At 38.4% G+C, this 19,540-nt stretch overlaps 1 protein-coding gene across 1 annotated transcript in view; it reads left to right on the plus strand.

The window, feature by feature from the left end:
• The window catches only part of ANO4 (anoctamin 4), a 210,754-nt gene that overhangs the window by 4,765 nt on the left and 186,449 nt on the right, over positions 1–19,540 (plus strand). Inside the window, exon 2 of the mRNA XM_038152973.1 lies at positions 1,142–1,378. Within this exon, the coding sequence (XP_038008901.1) occupies positions 1,142–1,378 (237 nt within the window). The remainder of the gene's footprint in view (positions 1–1,141; positions 1,379–19,540) is intronic.

Consider the following 19,540-nt stretch of genomic DNA (forward strand, 5'->3'; position numbering starts at 1 on the left):
GCTCTTGCAGAACTTATGAGCCACTTTGGAGTCACCAGCTCCATTCAGGCCTGCTCTGCTGTTACTTGGTTTTCTGCAGGTGATTTCAGGAACTCATTGCATGATCATGACTGAGGTCTGAGTTTCTTTGTTGTATTTCTGTCCTGGCTTGATGCAGCAGCCAAGACTACCCCAGAGTTGTAGTTGTGTTGTGTGTGTTGCCATAGTGGCCTGAGGGTGCTTGTGTGACCATCACAGGTTTGATTTGTCTGCATTTGAGAGTCCAGTTTTGTGAATGGGACATTTTGTATTCAGATGCTCCTAGTCTTGCAGGTATCACAAACATGAGAGTTAAAAAGTAAGAAACTACTTGTAGGAGAGACATATAGAAGTCCCCTTATTTTGCAGTTATAGGTAATTTTTTTCTTTTTCTGTTTGGGATGCTGATGAAGCAGCAGAGGTAATATCATGTGCAGCAGAGTAATCTCTTCAGGGTATCTCTCCTCCACAGTCTTTTTTGTCACAATGTCATATGCAATTGAACTTTTAGTAAGATGGAATATGAATCTTCAGGAAGTGCAAAAAGGAAATCTGAAATAGACAGAAGAAATCCTAAACCACTGATTGGTGGATAAGAGAATTCCTGAGGACTGTAGCATAAGAACAGAGAAGTGCATGTGACAGTGGGATGGCTGTTTCCCACTTCCTGATTTCCATTGAGGTCTGAACCCTACAGGGCTCAAAAAAATCACAGCAAGCTGGTGATTAAAAAAAAATTTTCAACAGTGACTTTCCACTTCTACCTGAGAAACCTTCAGACTCTAATGTATGAGTTCCTGCAGCAATCCAGGCATGAGCAAGACCACCACAACCTGTGAATTCACATAGCATTTAGAAGGTTTATTTCACATTAAATGTTTCTTGTTCAGTACAAGGAGGACACATACTGAAAGTATTCTTTCAGCATTACACCAGCATTTAACAATGTTACCAATAGTGGAATATCAAATTACAGAATAAAATATGGCATTCTTTTCCAGGGGACAGACAAACTGAATGCTCAAAACAGGAATTAGTATTACCTTGCTATAGCTTCCTTGTCCAAAATTACAGGCTATACAATACAAGGATACAGGTTTTAACTCCAGGTGTTTGTTGTCAGGTTCTGAAGCTGTTGGCCCTCTTGCAATAGGACTGCTTCGCTGGAAAAATCTGTATGTCTATGGGAACCCTCCCCTCAGTCTCACTGTCCCTGAAGATGCCTGTGTTCCTGGGTGTCAATGTTTTGCTACACAGAATGACTTCTCATGTCCATTGTCCTGTCCAGCATCACTTTCAATCACTCCAGTGCCTTCTTACAACAGTAGTAGTCAAGAAACTTTGAGTCAAGACTCCACAGGTAAGTAATTCTCTGTTTTTCACATGTCCAAGCTTAGTTTGATCAGCAATTTTCATGGTAAATATAAACAACTGTTTCTGCTGCCAGAGTGCTTTGATTGCTCCTAAAGAAGGATCAGACCACAGAGACATCATCAAAAGGGTTTATGGTTATGCAAAGTAATCCTTAATCTAACAATTTCCCTCATGGCCGAAACACAGTGTCAGAAACAAAGGTGTTTTCAGCTGCAATAATACCATTAGTGTACGTTTCCTTTGAAACTGGTAGGCCAGCTGTTTGATGAGGGCGCATCCCTGTTAGCATATGGAGGCGCTTGAGGACAGTCTCCTCTGTGCCTGTCATAAAGCTTCACGTGATGGAGGATGCCCTCATATGTCTGTTGTGTTCAAAATGCTACTAGCACCTGGCTAATCACAAAACAGGGTGTACAAGGAGCATCCAATTACATCCATGGGAATGCACTTGTGCTCCCAGCCTGTTAAAAGGCTGACATCTATCAGAAGCTATCCAAGGCAACAGCAGTATGCTGATCACTGGTGGTGTTCTTTCCTGCTAAGGTTTGGAGGTCTCAGGATCTGATGGAAAGATGACAGCTGATGAAGAGTTGTGATATTAGGACAATTCACTTGAACCACAGTCTGATTGCATTTGTCTCTGAGAGTTCTTAATGATAATGATGATAGGAAGTGAGTCATGAACTTAGGGAAATTTTCTGGCTCTCAGTGAGTCTCTCATCTATATGCTTCCTAACTGAACCCCTGTAAAAGGATTTTAATTCCTGCTGCCTAAGTTGTGTCACTGAGTGAAAAATTAGAAGATTCTTCCTAGGTGCCAGGTAAAAGAATGGCCTAAATGGAGACCGAGGTATTAATAAATGTGGTATTAAAAGGCATAATGCTGGAAAAGTCTAAATATTCTGAAAAGTCTGAATATTCTATTCGTACCTAGAGCTGGTATGAATACCTAGTGCTGATCTAGTTCTTAACATTGTAATAATTGCTGGCAACAGTGGCTGAATATAATCTGTAGTAAAAATGATAGTCAAATATGTATATTACTGTGGTTTGTATTACTGCTCTTTTCATTTTAAGTATTGCAGTACATTAATATAATTTATGTAACTGATGAAGACATTACCGCATGTTGCCAAAAAATAATGGGCCTGAAACTCTGTGGTGGTGCTGAAATCAAATCAAAACCCATTTGTCCCTTCCCAGAACTCTCTGATCTAATGGCTCATCCTCTGAACCTGTCTGGATGCTCATGGCAGCTGGAAATCCCAGGTTCCAGCACTTCAAGTACCATTCCTAATATCTGCTTTGATGGTGACACTTGCTAAGCAGGAGCATTAGGGCAAGTGCTGAAAGCTTCAGGGAGGTTAAATGTTGTGGCTTTCATTTACCTTTTTTTTCTGCTCCCAGTTAAGAGCCATGTAAATATGCACCTCCTTCCTCAGTGCAGTGTTGATTGTATGAACTCTGTGACTATATTCTGTAGACTTAATTTGCATCTTGGTTTACATTACCATCTGTTTTACTGATACAAATTCTGTGTGACACTTAATATTTTCCCCACATTATGAGTGACAACTCTGGTTTTAATTTGAAGTGGTTTTGGGACAGTGAGGTGGCAAGTGAGGAGGCACTTGACAACTAGAGATGATGTTGTGGAGAAGGGAAGAAATGATAATTTAAAATAAAAGAAAATAGTAGTAGTATAATAAAACAGTAGTAAAACTTGATGAGAACCTGTTAGCATTGCAGAACAATTTCCCAGTTCCAAAGTATGGATACAAATAGCCAAAGACACCATTAGGACGTTATATTAGCAAGCCAAATACAAATGTCCTAATTTTCACCCTAATTTAAGAAGCTACAAGGTCTTTGAAGAGTTCACACTGAGATGTTTATGAAAATGTTTATGTTTACTGAAAAGCAGCATGGCAGCATGGTGTCAGGTTAGCACTCAAGTAATGTCCATTTTCAGCAGGGCAGGGTGGTCCTGGTTCAAAGTTCTAGCACAAGAAGGTACATTCTTCATCCTGATAATTAATATATTAATTTTTTTATCCAATGAAACAATTTATAATCTCTGGGATTTTTTTAAATCTAATTTTTAAATGTAATCCTGCAGCAGAGTACAGGATACTGCATGTAACCAGGGTGTTTTACCATTACTGCTCAGGGGTAGAATGGTGTTGTGACAGCTCCTTAAGGCTCGATGTCACATCTGCAACTCCAGTGTTAAACCCTATCCCTGGGCTTCATTATAACACTACTAATGCAAGGATTCCTCTAGTGTTTTAAACTACATCAGTTTTCAGGCACTGTCTTGCTGTGATTGAAAAGCTTGTTTGCAGCATTCAGCACTTCTGTGGAAGCTCAGGCAAGAGTACAGTGTCAGCTGAAATGGAGGAGTTCTTGAAAAGACAGAGGGTAACTTAGGGACAGATTAATGAGGCAGGGTAAATCTTAAAGTTATATCCATGGTCATTTATTTCCAAGACTACTTGATCAGATCGTTTACAAAAACTTGAAATGCAGAAGAATGCCAAAGGCTTACTGTGCTGCTTCTCGTCTGTGCATTTACAGTTAAACTCTCTATAACATTTTATTAGTAAATTCTTTAAAAAGCAAACTATGCTAAACCACCAGTATATAATGCACTCAACTCACACATTATAGTTCAAAAAGAATTCACTTTTTAACTACTGATGTGGAAAAATTCCGACTGCTTCCATTCAAGCAGGGCATGTTTGGGACCTTGTAGTAAACTGTGCGTGGCGATGTCTGAGCTGGATTTCAATGTTCAAAATAAGATAACAGCGTAAAAAACCTCAGTGTATTCTGATACACAGTATGAAAGAGATAAATCTGCAGCTGGTTTTAGTGGGTGCTTTGCATCCTACTTGAAACATTAGTCTCAATTTAGTGCTTTTGTTGCTTTGCAGCATTTTGCAATGCTAGATAATTTACAGAGTAGTGTCAAATTTTGTCCTTGGGTATAGGAGTATAATAGACACCAGAATTAATCAATTTCATGGACTGTGGAAGGGAATTTTTGAATTTCTAGTATTAGTTGTCATTTGAAATAATGGGGTTTTGAGAGGATTGCTCTGGTCAATAAAAGCCAGGCTTCTGCTCAGAATGAGACAAAACAGGAGTTATTCTTTGTTCATTTTCTAACCTGAAAACTTTGTGAGGGAGCACCAGAGAGGAAGGTCATTGTGGTAAATATTTCATAACTGCATATTGGTTTTTAGCTGAGTAATGAAGAGTTCCTGTTGATTAACTTTGTCTCTTCTTATGATCATTATTCAATGCTTAATTACATTGAACACTATATTCCAGAATGTCCAGAAGATTTGCTAGACAACACCAGCTGGATTGAGATGAATAGATTTGCACTGGATAGAAATGAGTCAGGAGCTGAACAATACCTGTCAAATTTATGTCAGCTGCAAATTTTAAAGAAATACAAAATACCATAATTCATTAAAATACTGGATGTAACAAGAAATCTGTGCCTTTTTGAAATTTTGAAATGTATTCCCATTTTTCCAATAATAATTGGAATCATTTCATTCAACTGCTTCTGACCTGAAATTAGTACATTTTCATCTAGACTGTATTTCTCTTGTTTGTTCATTACAGGGACCTGTCCCCTTGTGTGCTAGATCAGCTGTTTTGAAAGCAATTATATTGATTTGCCATGAATTGTCCCTGACAAATATGTCAACTCTTTGTTATCATCTTGTTTTCTTCAAGGTGGTTAAAGACAGCTTGATTTATTGCTTACTTACTAATTTGTCACAATCTTTTTTCAAATATTGATGCTTGGCTGACTGGGCTGTAATTACCTGAACTACTTTATTTGCCCTTCTTCACTGTTATGGGACCTTCCTCCATCCTTTCTTCAATGGAATAATCCTGAAAAATGCATTTAGGCTGCTAAATCCCAGCAAAGCAACTGAAAGGTAAAGTAGGCAGCTACATTATTTTCCTTGGTCTGGGCCTAGTCCTTGGTGTGTGAAAGTGCAAAACAGAGATATTTCAGGAGAGCTTGTAGTTCAAAGCAGAGACAGGGAAAATGCAGAAGACTCAAGATGGACGCTCCTCAGGGATACATTTGGGCCTGTCTTACAGTTAGACAGAAACACACACTTTGGAAAAAAAATAATATTATGATCGAAGTACACAACTTTTACATAAGTAAACCCGAAAGAGTGTTCCAGGTTTATTCCTCAAAACTATTGGAAGTCTGGCTGCAGCTCATGTCCCCTCTTTTATTTACATGAATTCCTGTGACCTCTTAATTTTATTTTGCATGAAAATCATGGCCTTAAACCTTTGCCTTTTGTTACTACACTGCAAGACATTGCGCCTGCTGTGAATGCTGTATTTGACATGGGCAAAAACAAAATTATTTTTATATTTGTTTCTTGATTTGTAGGTAAGTGCATACTTACATGTATTTTTTGATTCTGCAGCTGTCTTGTTTTGTGCAGCTTTTAAGTTTTAAATTGTGCAATAACAGTAAAAACCTATATATAGAAATAATTTGTGATGTTGCCTACTTTCTAGCGTGGTATAGGATTCCAGCAATATCTATTTGAAAAGTTAGATGCAGAGGAAGTAGATCCAATGTTAACTGGATTCTCTAAAAGGAATAATATTGGCCTACTTAGGAATTTATTTGTTTCCCTGAAGAAAAACAATACTTAGAAGAACTAAAATGTGAATAAGGACATGATTGAGGGGGACATGAAAACAGTCTTGGGACAGGGAGTGCTAAACAGGAGGAAGATGGATAGAGGAGTTTTCCCAGTACTGGTTTGGAGACAAGGTTAACATATTTTTATGGAGGATTTTTGCCTGGAAAGGAAGAGTGCATTGGTGAGATGTGCTGATGAGTCTAAGGTGGGAGATATCATGACTGGATGATGGATAAGAATATTCAGAATGTCAGGTAGGAAGAAATGGATGGCTTTTTGGAACAGAATAAGGGAAAAGTTATGGAATACAATGGTGCAGGTTTTGCTACTGTGCATAGTAGGATTTTTTTCTTTTTCTCTAATAAGCTGTGAGTCCTCAGCAAGAAATAGTAGAGGAAGATACATTCAACTGTTAATTGGAGGTGGGCTGCAGCCATGAAAAAAGCAAATGGAGCCCTGGGATGTTTCAGGTGAAGTACTTGCCACAGAGGGAGAGATAGAAGATTTTACCTAAACTGGCTGCTTATTTTCAAAAAGTAGAGATTTACTGGAGCATAAGCAGAGGAAAAACTACCAGAACAATAAGGGAGAAGAGAGTAAAAAAAAATGTTGCTGTGTTTAGACTTGCAAAACAAAAGCCATTTCAAGAAAGAAAAACCAAGCAGTAGGTTTCTGCTTATTTAATAATCTAATGTTTGTAAAGTTTGGGGAAATAGCTGAGTCAGAAGAACAGGAATCTGATCCATCCATTTATCCTGACCAGCAGCCTTTAGAGTCTGAGGAAACTGCGATGTGACCCTAGAGATGCAACTCCTCGTTTTAATTCTTATAGTTTGTGCTCCAGTTGCAACTCTTAATATGGAGGGGTCGTAAATTGACCAGTTTCTGGGGATTCTGTACAAAAGTGAAAGCCACAAGATGGTGCTGACACTCTTTGCTGTGGTTGAAGGCATTGTGAGAGATTTAGCAGAATATGCAGCAGCCTGGGTGTAACCAGACAAAATTTCCATGGAGTTTGGTGTGCATTAACCTGCAAACAAGTGATAAAGTCAGTGGATCACTTCAGGCTGCAGTTTGTGGTTAAGCATTGATTTTTGGTAAAAAGTCCTAATGCATTCTTAGAATATTGGAGGGAAACAGGGAATGAAGGGAATTAGAAAGGTGATGGTTATTTCTGAGGTTGTAACCCATTTTAACTTGGCTTTCAGTTGCAGAATGATTGATGAAATCAGGAAATTGAGAAGTAGAGAGAAAACACATCTGTGTTATCTCTGACTAGAATCCTCACTTGAATTTTGGTGCTTTTTAAATGCCAAGGACAGAATCTGCTGTGCCCACAGTCTCTGCCCATTTTCCTTTTCTGCTTCCATCAAGGGAGGGCCTGTTTTTTGGGAGATTGATTTGGTATCCTCTGTACAGCATCTTGAAAGGAGTGAAAGACAGACAGGTTTCTGCAGTTTACAGCTGTCTAATAGAGAGCTCCTGGTGGGGTTTATAAAGAGGAAAAACACTGTTAGCAAAAATATTCCTTGGGACCTCTATATCATCTGAACCCAAGAAACAATGAAGTCCAGTTGACAACTACATAAACTTGTTCTCACTGCCCTGGGAACAGCCTGCCTTCCCTACCCTTCTCTCCTGTCTGCCAGCGCAAGCATCATGCCTCTGTTCATTAATCATTGTGGCCATGAAGAGGGGAGGCTTATCCTTCTCAATTTTTTCATACAGCCACTAGCAGAATCTTCCACTGATAAGAAAGGCAATGATTCACTACTTTTCTCAAAAACGAGGGGAATGCACTTTCAGAAGTGCTAAGCACTACGGAATGCCTTTCTTCCAGTGCTATGTCATCTTTTCCTAAATCTGTACTTCCAAATATCTAAGTGTGTTTACTTAATCAGTTTCAAAACTCTGGCTACCAGTAGAATTGTTTTTGTGATTCAGAGTGTAACATTATTTACTCAAAATTCTGGCTGAAAATTAGTGCACAGATCATTCTAAAACACTCATGTTTAAAAGGAAGAAAATAAAACCTTTGAAACTTCTGTACTCTTCTGACCTTATTGTAGGATCAAGTCTAGAAGCTGCTGAACTTCCTGATTCTGATCCAGTAAAGCAATGAAGTGGATGCTTAATGAACTTGAGAGTTGTGCCATGGAGATCAATTTATCTGCTTCTCTAATTATTCTTATCACTTATGAATGCAAAACTGAAATCTGCCTAAATACAATGAGCTGGTAGTTCCTATAAAAATATACTTGGAAATGCCAGGCAGCACTGATCATGCTGCTGGTTCAAGGCATTTAAAACTGGCAATGCTAGCACGTGCCTCCTGAACTGCTGCACCAGTGTGCTTCAAACTTGTCTTCAGAGAGCATCTTTAGAGCTGGAAGTGCATTTACTCTCCCACGTTCTCTTTGTGCTAATTTTGAAACTAGCTGCAAGACCTGGCCTTCCTATCTATCTATAATGTGGATATTTGCCCTTTTTGCTGATCTGAGGTTGGCAAGTCATTGCACAAGTTCAAGCAAGAATCTGATGTTATCCCTGTTTTCTTCCTGCTGGTGCTTTGTGTGAACCCAAACTCAGGAGGAACTGTAATAAACAATCTCCTCCTCACATCACCACTTAGCTAACACAGATATAGATTTATAAGAGTCAATCATTTTTATTGCCTTATTTTTTTTTTCTGGGTTATATTTCTGCACTGTCCATTGAGAACCGTTGGGGCAATAAGAATTATTTTGGATATCAGATTTCATGGAGACTCCTTTTCTCTGGGCAATATTTTGGTTTCATAAGCTACTAAATTAATGAAGAAAAGGAGTTTGAATAAGTAATTGAAGAACTGTTTTTTACCTAAGGATATGTCTTCCAACCATTCTTCCAATTGCAGCCTTCTAGTGCTAGAGGATCTTCAAGATTTAGTGCAAGAATGAAATGTTTAATTAGTTCTTTAAATCAAAGAAGGGTTTGTGAACAGCAGTCTGTTTCATTCTCCTGTCAGTGACATGCCTTTCCCTGTGAATAGTGTATTTATCATGCATATTTTATAATCAAAACACTACTAAAAATAAGCATAAAATTATTATTTAGTATCTGCTTGTTGACTTTACAGAATCAAAAAAAGACTTTTCCAACTTTACTTCCAGAGAAATTAAGGGTCTAACAATAGAATGCTTTTTATTTTGTTTCTCATTAGAGAATATTACACAGTTAAACCTTGAAGTGTTTTATATGTAAGTAAATGATATATCCTTGAGCAGGAAAACTATGAAAAAAACCCTAACTTCATAATAAATCCACTTTTGATAGTCACATCAAAGTGCATGAACCAAAAAAAGAACCCAAATATCTAATGTGTTTTCTTTATTTTTTTCCAATGTTTTTTTAATGAGCTGTTTCATTTTTCTGTGGATAATGAAGCCTTGATCCTTTAAAAGAGAAAGGACGTGTCAAGAGTTTCAGGTGTCAAGTGGGAAGCGTTCATGTGTAGCACAGCAGTACAAGACTGAGTCAGAGAGCATGAGCTGTATAACTGAAATGGAATGAACTATAAAAAATAGCTCTTGTAAAGCCCTTATTTCTTTTTCCTTCTCTGTCATTAAAGCTCAGTTTAAGGTAACCAAGCTTTGTGTCCCATTACTCTCCTCATTGAAAGAAGAGTAATCAAGTTCAAGAAAAAAAAACTGGAGTTACCAATTTGAAAAATGCCATCCTGTCTACCCTTACAACTACTGTATTTCCCTCTTTTTGCTCATTTTTAACATTTGTTTTTACATTTCTTCCTCTTCAGTCATTCTCCTAATTGTATACCTCTGAAAATCTCTTGCTATTTTTCTTCTCCTTCCTTCCGCCTACTTGCTCTGTGTACATGTTGTGAATTTGTTCCCCATTTTCTATTTTGCATTCTTCATTGATAGCATTTCCAGGGAAAAGGAGCTTTCCAGCTATGCATCTCTGCTTGCCCCCAGCCTGCTTCTGCTCAGCTCTGAGGAGGTGATGGCTGGAGAAAGTTCCACGTGTGTAGCTTTTCTGCTCACACTGCCTGTGGTTTCCCATGCCTGGATCACAGGCGAGGTGCTTTGCTTCACTTGTGACTTTGGGAAACTGAAATGTTCAAACTGAAACAATAAGCACAGCAAGCCACTGTGGTGCCTGTACCTCTCATTCAGTCAGGATGGAGGATGCCCATGGAGGTGGCAGGCTGCTGCTGAGGGCCGAGGGGAGAGTGGACCACCTCACTCCAGAGAGCTGGTCCGTGGCCAACTTCTAGCTGGGAGCCTATTCCTGTAACACATAAGCAGAGGGTTTATTTGGCAGATGTTGATCTGGTGTCCAGTAGAATATTTGCTCCTTAGTGCTTGTGTCTGATTGCTTTCAGTTCTGCCATGGCATTTATGTCTAAGCCATGTCTTTTGGTTGAGAAGACCAAGTAGCATTCACTGTAAAGGGCAAAAAAACTCTTGGACAGAATTCCAAAGTCTACTGACATGCTTCCAGTTGCATCCCAATTACCAGGCTGCTGGAGCCCCCTTAATCCTGAGTTTTATCTTGCAAGTCAGGACTTGGTTTAAACTCTGTTGGAATCAATGGAAAGACTCACTTGCACTGCAGCATAAGGTAATTAAACCTATGATAAACAAAATTGCTATTCAAGTATACAACTGTTCTCTCTCTTTTCTGTCTGTGCTTCCTTTTGTCCATTGTTTCCTACACCATTTTCCCCTTCTATCCTGGAAATAAAGCTGCAGTAATCTGAAATGGGTGCTTGACTATCTGTTGTCTGCATAGAAAAAAAAGGAGGTGCATGTCAGACATCACTCTGGGGTTACAGAGGTAATTGCTGCTTTTCAAGTGACAAGTTCTCAAAGCCCAGTAATCTTTTCCACATCAGGGCTAAAACCTACAAACACACTTCATGCAGAAATACCTACATACTCCTTTCTTATTCTTCTAAGTGCTTCCCCTGGGTGCCTCTTTCTCCCTTGCCAAAAATACTGTCATTCATATCCTTGAAGCACTTCAGCTTTTAAGATGAAAATATTGAAGAGTGAAAATAAATTATTGGAGATTAATTTTGTGGAAGAAGGGAGAGTGTTCATGCAGGTCTATGCATAAAGAAAACACTGTACCACAGGCTTGCTGAAAACAGGCTTTTATTATTATTTTTTTCCCTTAGGCAAATATTATGCTATGCCATTCTGTGTATAGTAGGTGAGGGAGAAAGAATCAGAAAGGTGGAGCCATTATCCAACTATTGTGCATGATCACAAGGGTAGTGTTTATCAAGTCAAACCAGAAATCAGATGTCTCTAGGTGATATTCAAGTTAGCAAGTTAAACAAAGTATTATCTTTTGTTATCAGTACGGCTGGTTGTTGAGAACCTGTATTAGTAAACATCTAATGTTGCAATAAAGTAAAAGGCATCTTTGGCAGAAATTATAAGCAATGAAGCTGTAACAGTAAAAAATTGTAGCTGTATATTTTACTGTTTTGCGTTATATAATAGTATTGAACTGAGACTGCAAGAGGGTGAGGATGAAATTAAATGAGTCATTGTTAAAAATAGGATGTGGGATTGAATTAAATGTTGAATGTGCTGGGCAGCTGAATAGAGGATGAGATTTGCAGTGAGAAATAGACAGTGTCTACACTATATAAATGGTGATTACTATGTAAACACATGGTGACTAGGGACAAGAGAGGGACTGCGGAGGCAAGAAAGGCATCTGACTAGTCCAGTGATAGGCGTTTCCTCCCAGGCAGGGAGATGAGGCACAAGGGTTTTTAGTCTTTATGTTGAATACCATGAGTAGCAAGTGGGGGACTGACTGTAAAAGCCAAGTGGAAATAGCAAAAGTAAAAATCAGCTATTTAGGTATATATAGAAAATCATGTGCTCAGCTTGGTTTTATGTCTGGTTAAAATGGGATTTCTCCCATGGCTAAGGGGATGCAGTAGTTCAGTTCATAGGGTGAAGGAAGAAGTGATCACTTTTAATGATAAAGGTGGCAGAAATTGTGACCTCTGGCTATTACTGGCAACACAATGCTTCAGCCAGTAGACTAGAAGGCCTCTAGCCTGATTCAGCACACCAAAATTTAAGTTATGTTCCTACACAGTTTAAAGGTGTTGAGCTTAAGCAGTGGTTCACCTGCTTGTCACTGTCATCCATATGGCTTAAAAAAACTCCTTGCTGAACATTTTTGTTAGAGTAGAGTAGCTACTAGTAACTGTGTTGGATGAGTGAACTTTAGAATAAAAGAATGATGCATTATGCTGATATTGTGTGGGCATCTAAGTCCTCAGTTTGGTTTAGATACTGTAGGGAAAAAAAATCACATTTCTCTAAGCTTATTTTCTATCCTAATTTTGGGGATGGTTGACATTAAAAAGCAAGTTTTTTTAAAAACTAAAACAAACCAGCAGATGATGTGCTGGTCACCGTGGAAACCAGGCTTTTGATGAAGAGGTTGTATATTTGGTAATACTTTGTACTGAGTTCTGATTACAACAAAAATCTACATTTTTTTAAAATTCTTTAACATCTTCTTCTGCTCCACAGTTTACTTTTCAAAAGATAGAAAGGAAGAAGCTGCAAAATAAGATATTTGCTTTTAAAGTACAGAAAATTTCCTATTTCAGCAAAATAGGAATCCATTTTACTGAAACAAGGTTTTTATGTGAGGCTAGAACATGCAAATGGAAGTGATGGCAAAGGCATTCAAGGCTTAACAACTCTTTGGACATGCATCAAGCTTAAAGGCCAATTGCTTCAAAGAATATGTCCAAAATTCAGTGAATAAGGCAGTGCCTAAAACCGGACATTTGCAGAAATAATGCTTCTGCATTCCTAGACACCCAGACATCCAGCACAGTCTCATGATCTCAGTGAAGTTATTCATGCACACTGTGGGCTTAGTCCAGAAACACAATCTTGTATAATTTAGCAACCCTGCATTTTGTGCTGTGTTAAATGCCTTTATTAAAAATATTATTGAATTTTTTCAGTTGAGCTCAGATATATGAATCAGGCAATGAATATTTGAAAGCTGAACCAGAAGAACTTGTAGTGACTGAATAAAAATGGTTTTACACATGAATCTTGGGATTGACTGATGTATTGACTGCTTCTGAGACACTTCAGAATAACATCATGTAAGGTCATCTTCACAGGAGTGGGAAATTCTCATTTAATGGGCTTATGTATGTGGGAGAACTGATTCAGGACTGAGGTAGTTTCAGTGCATATTTTCAGATGCAGTCGTTATATCGTCCTAAGACTCACAAGCAAGAGATAATGCTCCTGCATCATGAACACACTATTCATTCTTATTTTGAGCAACTTAACTGAATACTAAAATAATAATAAAACCAACTGTGAAAATAATTAAATCTAAATTTTCATACACATAAATGTAACTGGTAGTATATTTTTCTTTAAATAAGGAATTTTTATTATAAACTATTATTCCTTTACCAAATTTTATTTAATTTATATATTAACTATTTGTACTATAGTTTTAATATTATGCTCTACTAATTTTAATTTATTATAATATCTTTTAGTGTATTATTTCCTGGTCAGGTGATAATATTTCTGATCAGAACTGCATCTACATTCACTATATCTTGTGGACTTTCAAAGTCTCATCTTCCTTCTTTAGCTATGGAAAGTACTCCAAGGTTTTGCCACGTTACTCTTGAAGTTGACAGGGTCTGTTGAGGTTCTGTAGAATGACTTGCCCCTGTGACCTCTATCTCAAGAGTAATCAGACACATTTTTGCTTTTATTGATAGAACCTTTTTTTAGTGGAAGACTATAGAACCTTGTTTCCTAATTCTTCAAAATATAGCATATATGGAGGAGAGTTTGGCTCAGAGGAAAAAAGCCTCTTTTTTTCTTTCAGGCATACTGTTGACAAATTTTCTTTGGCAACTGAGGAGACTTGACATAGACTGGAAGGTCTTAGTAGAAGTATTTTTTCTTAATATTGTTTTACATTGATTTAGATTTTGAAGAAACTTAGCAATGCATAACACTTCAAGTGTGTCAGTGTCTAGAAATTGTTTGCATACATGATTAGTTGCAGTTTTGATATTTTGGTATTTCATTTAAAAATATGATTCATTCTTGTTTCAACATTTATATGACAAATAAATATTTGACTCTGCAGATCCTGTGCATGGCTGTCTTTCAAAAATAAAAAAATCCCTCCAGCTCTGTATGCAGTAGTTTGCTTTTCAAAAGTATTTGTTTTGTTGCATATAAGACACTGATTTTTGTGTTAAATTCTTACATTTCTTTCAATCTGTTCCTTGCTTATACAAGGTAAAAAAGCTCCTGCTTAATAAATCTAGTATTTTCTATGGTGGTGACAAATATATAAATTTAATAAGCTGGGCTAATTTTCTATATTAATATATCTTTATGCAGAGCACTTCTGGAAAAATTAAATAGTTAATCAATGTAAATGTGTTAGTAAACCAGTCTGAAAATACTAATATCTGATTATTCACATTTACATTACTTTAGGTTATTTAAATAGTTGGTTTTACTTCTGTAACTGAATTAAAACATAGGCATATTTTTAAGGTCTAGACCTTCCAGTCAGTCCTCTGTAAAGGCCTTCCATTTTCCAAGAGGACAAGCTAATTAATCATAAATTCTGCTGGGACCATGATAGATGACCTAGCAAAATATTTAAGCTAATGTGTATATTTTAGCATGCAAGCAATTTTTTGACTTTAGTGGTTCTTTCATGAGCTTTAGGTTTGACATTCAAGTGTTTTGACCAGTTAAGTCTCGAATGCTCAGGATGCTTGATGCCACTCCAGCAACAGGATTTGGCTCTCTGTGCACCTCGGAGTGCACCTTTGCTAGTTGTAAGGAAACTTGCCACTTGGAGTCTTCTGGGAGGTTTTCTTTATAAAACTGCTTTGGCAGCTGAAGTAATAAAAGAATTTAGTCTGCATTGAAATAGAAACAAAGTCCTTTCAGTAATTCCACAACTTTTTGCCAAGAGGTTGGACTTAACAGTCTCATGCATTTATTCTTGAGAAGCGTCGACATTCTGCATTGTTGCTGCAGAAACACATGTGCTTAAAAATCTTCAAGTCTTCTGATGATTGACATCCACTTTGAAGCTTCAGAAGGTTTTTCCCTCTTCATTTTATTTTATAACAATTTTCAGCTGAGAAACTCTGTGGTTGACTCCACTGTGTGCGAAGGCAGGTGTGCTGAGGAAGTTAGTCTCTACTATGAGTACAGATTTCTCTGAACTGGGAGTCAAAGGGACACCTGGAAAGCTTCTTTTACAGGCCAGATCTGTCTCCTATGGTTTTTTCTGCAATGTGGTTGATCCCAGTGGAGGGCTGAAAGCAGACTGAAAATGGAAATATTTGTAAGGTAAGCATGCAACAAATATTCCAGATGGTTTGTTATTTATCAAAAAGTGAGATGGTCCTGAGAGGACTGAAAATACCTCAAAAGTTACTTAAGCTTGGAGAAATGTATTAGAGAGCATGATGGCACTCTGTGATCAGAGGGCCTGGAGGGCCAAGAGGGACCTCACTATTGCAAATTGATATTCTAGAATCTGGGCATAAAACTTGGGAAATGGCAGCTCTACTTGTAAAAGAAAAAGAAGCCAGGAGTGGCTTTGCTGCTTGTTAAAAAGCAGATGAGAACAAAAGAAGGTCAGGAAGCTGCCAATAAATGTGGATATGGGAGCTGGGAGGCTCTGCTTGGGCAGGAGGAAAGTGGTTGATTCAGCAGCCCCTGGAATGCCCACAGGGCTCAGCTCTGGGGAAATGCAGCTGTCCCATTTCTTTCCCCCTACAGCAATAAAGGTGTGTCAGGAGTTTCAAGTGATAGCTCAGGGAAGGTTCTGTCATCTTATAAAATAGGTTTTGGTTCTTTTGTTCTCCTCTGCAACTTTGTCATCAGAAACCAGCTTTTGGCTCTGACAGAATAAAATTGTACTGCTTTCACCTTTTGAATCTCATTATTAAGAATGAATCCCGATGAAGCTGGCAAACTTCATGTACGTTACTCTTCCAATTACAGTCAGTATGTATAGGCAGCCACTTGGGAGATAGAAAGGACACCTTCTGCCAAGCTGCAAGGACAGTTTAAGGACTGGTATCATGAGAGACCAAGTTACAGGGAGAAATCTTCCTGTCTGGAAGACATTAGTGTGTCCTTACAAGCAGAGGTTGTGCAAAATCAGCTCAATCCTTGCTTGGGTGCCTCATGTCATGTTTGAAAAGGGTGGTGTGGAAGCTGAAATTGGTTTGCTTCCACGCTGGTCTGTTGAGAGGATTTGATTTTTGCACTGAGGATTCACTTTTGCTGTTCTGGCACAACCATTGGGTTTGTGGTTTGCAGCCCCTTTCCCCTTGGGAATGTGCTGCTGCCTCAGCAGAGCTGCCATGGGGGCAGACATGGCAGCATGGACTGTGCAGGAGAAGGAGCAGCAGTGCTTTTTGAGGTGACCTGAACCTGGCACTGCTGTGATGGAAGCTGCAGGCTGACCCATGACAGTCTCCTTCAGCTCACTCCCCCACCTGTCCAGACAAAAGCACACTGCTGGATGCAAGCTCATGCAAGGGCAGAGAGCTCAGCTCAGCCACAGAGCAGAACATGGACACTGGGCTCTGCCTGTGGTGCTCATGGTGGTGGTCTCCCAGTCACCTTCCTCCCTGACCTGACTCGGTGTTGGCAGGTTGTTCTGTCATTGCTTTGGTCAGATCTCTGCTGGGACAAGAAAGCTGAGGTGTTTTATCAAGGAATTTATCACCTGATCTAGCTCTCTGAAGGGGAAACCAAGGGTAAATTGAAAGATACAGGGGAGCAAAACCCATCTCACTTTCTGGCAGTCCACTTTAGTGGCAGCAATGGGGACAGCCTGACCCCACATTGTCCTGGGGACATATGAAATCATAAATGTAAGGGTTTTTTTCTGACTTTAACTGTACACTGAGTTTTATTCCCTGTAAACTAAACAATTTTTTTCCTGAGTTTATGGCTCTGAGACTAATGGTTCTGCTGCATTATGGAAATTCAACAAAATCTTCCTTTCTGAGCCCCAGGCAACAAAATGACAGAAATGTGAGGAGGGAAGGTGAAAGGAGAGAAAAAAAAGAGCTTTATAGCAAAAGTTGATATTAATAATTTGTTTCCTTTATTTTCTGCATATCATAGATTATTTTAGCCAATTGATCAGTCTCATTTGGTGTTCCATACTTGTAGGTGAAAAATTATCTCTTTTTTGGCTTGTCATTACCTCTTGCTCTACAGCTACTTGTGGTGATCATATTTTGTTAAGTCACTTTCTTCCTGATGGCCTTTGTTTAGTGTGGAAATGGCGATTAATCTGAATAACCAAAGAGTTACTTCTTTCAGGGCCACAATAGCACTCAAATCCCAGCCCTTATATATACAAACGAGGGGGGGAAAAAGCAACATTTGAAAATTGCTGTTCTGAATCTGTGGCTCTAGGAAGCGTGGATCATGGCAAAAGGTCAATATGGAGAATTTTTTTATTTTAAAGAGCCTTTCTCAGGTGACAACAGGAAAAGAGAACCAGAGCATGACTGCATGCAAAACCTACTCCTGCTTTCAGGAGTGTCTTCAAATACTGTTTTACCTCAGGTGATAGTAATATTTAAGTTAAAAAAAACATAATAATAAATGGAAGTTAATACTTCCATGTGTGCACTGGTCATTCATCATTCTTTGATACTATTGGGGAGGCCGAGTGTGTACCACAATAAGCAAGCAGTGTTTGTTTGGCTTGTATTTCTAGCCTCTCTTGCCTAATTACTTCTTGTACTTTGCACAGGACATTCCCCCCACAGCGTGCATGGGAAGCTGCAGATGGAGTGTTGTGATGTATCATTAGTGCCAGCTGGACACTGCTGCTTGCATGATGCTTTAACAGCAGAGTAATGAGCACCTAGGTCAGCAATCTGTCCATCCAGTCTTAGTTTCATGTCATAGCAGCAGTTATCAAACTCTAAGCAACACAACAGCTTTTTCCACCAGAGATATTCAAGTCCCTTGAATCTTCTTTCCTTGCATATAATTTATGGGGGTCTCAGACAACTCTTGCTTAAGACCTAAAGCAACATTAGATCGAGATATCAATATCAAGTCTTTGTAAGCCCTTACAGGAACAGCTTTTTTTGGTTTACATGTGGATTTTCTTCATGAATCTTTCTGTTGAACTGTGTAGGACTTGGTGCTTCTTCTGTTTTCCAGGGCTGGCACATCAATGTGTAGGTGTCTTCCATTTTGCCAACAAGCACTGCTTCCTTTTCTTCACTACAAAGGAGAAAGCACTCAGAGTGGGTGAAATATTTTTAAAATAAATATAACAGCAGTTACAATGAAAATAATAAAAAAATAGTAAATTATAAGTGCTCCTCTAGAAAAAATTTGGATGCGTGTGTATGCAGAGAAGAAATGAACAGTGAACACAGATCAAATCTAGTAAATGGTCTTACTCAAGCAGAACTGTTGCAATGTCAGCGCCTTTTTTCTTCTCATGCTTTCAGACTCGGGCTTTCCACTTGGGAAACACTGATATTTCCCAAACTTTTGGTATTTTGGGTGCTTTATTCTCCCTAGATTAGAAGTTAGACATGTGACAGCTCTCTCAAAACTTGCAAGGCTAGTTCTCTGTGTCTAAGCAGAAGATCTGTGGTTATGTGTAGGAGTTATTGTACTCCACCATTGGCTTCTAGGTGTCCTGAGGTTACTAATTTCCCACTGAGCTTCTATTATAAGTGTTGAAGTTGGATGGCAGAGCACAGTGTTACACTACAGAGAGACTACTAGTCTCTCTTACAAAAATATCCTTTTAAATTTTGAAAAACAATTTTGAAATTCAAGGGTTTTTTCCGTTTTTTCACATTAAAAAAAGAATTGCATCTAAATTGACAGGGAGGGGAGGAAATCAATACAAGGGTTTCATAAGGCAAGACCTAAATAAAGCATTTCTGCCAGCTTCAGTCAAAATAGCTTACACTGTCCCATAAAGATTCTTCACTTAACTAAGCCAGAAGAATCTGTAAAAATATTGGAGAAAACCTTTGTCTTCTTGTCCTCACTATAACTCACTCTTCAGTTTATCTGCCAAGCTAAAGAAACTGATGTGCTGATATTTTTAGGCTCTTTCTACACTGGAGAATCAACAGTGGTCTGAAAATATTGTGTATTTTAGTTCACAGGTTTTGTGTATCACCATATGATACAGGGATAGTAATCAGGAAATACACACGAAATACTGAGTTATCACAAATGGATACTAATTTTCTTGCATTTTGTCAATTGCATTAGGTCCTAAGTGCCACATGGTGAGATTTATTTCTTGGTGGGATCCCAGTTCTTTTGAGCTCCCTTTATAAGGCATTTTACAGGGGGATACAAGCCGTTATT

The sequence above is a fragment of the Motacilla alba genome, chromosome 1A (genome assembly GCF_015832195.1).
Source record: "Motacilla alba alba isolate MOTALB_02 chromosome 1A, Motacilla_alba_V1.0_pri, whole genome shotgun sequence".
Taxonomy (NCBI): Eukaryota; Metazoa; Chordata; class Aves; order Passeriformes; family Motacillidae; genus Motacilla; species Motacilla alba.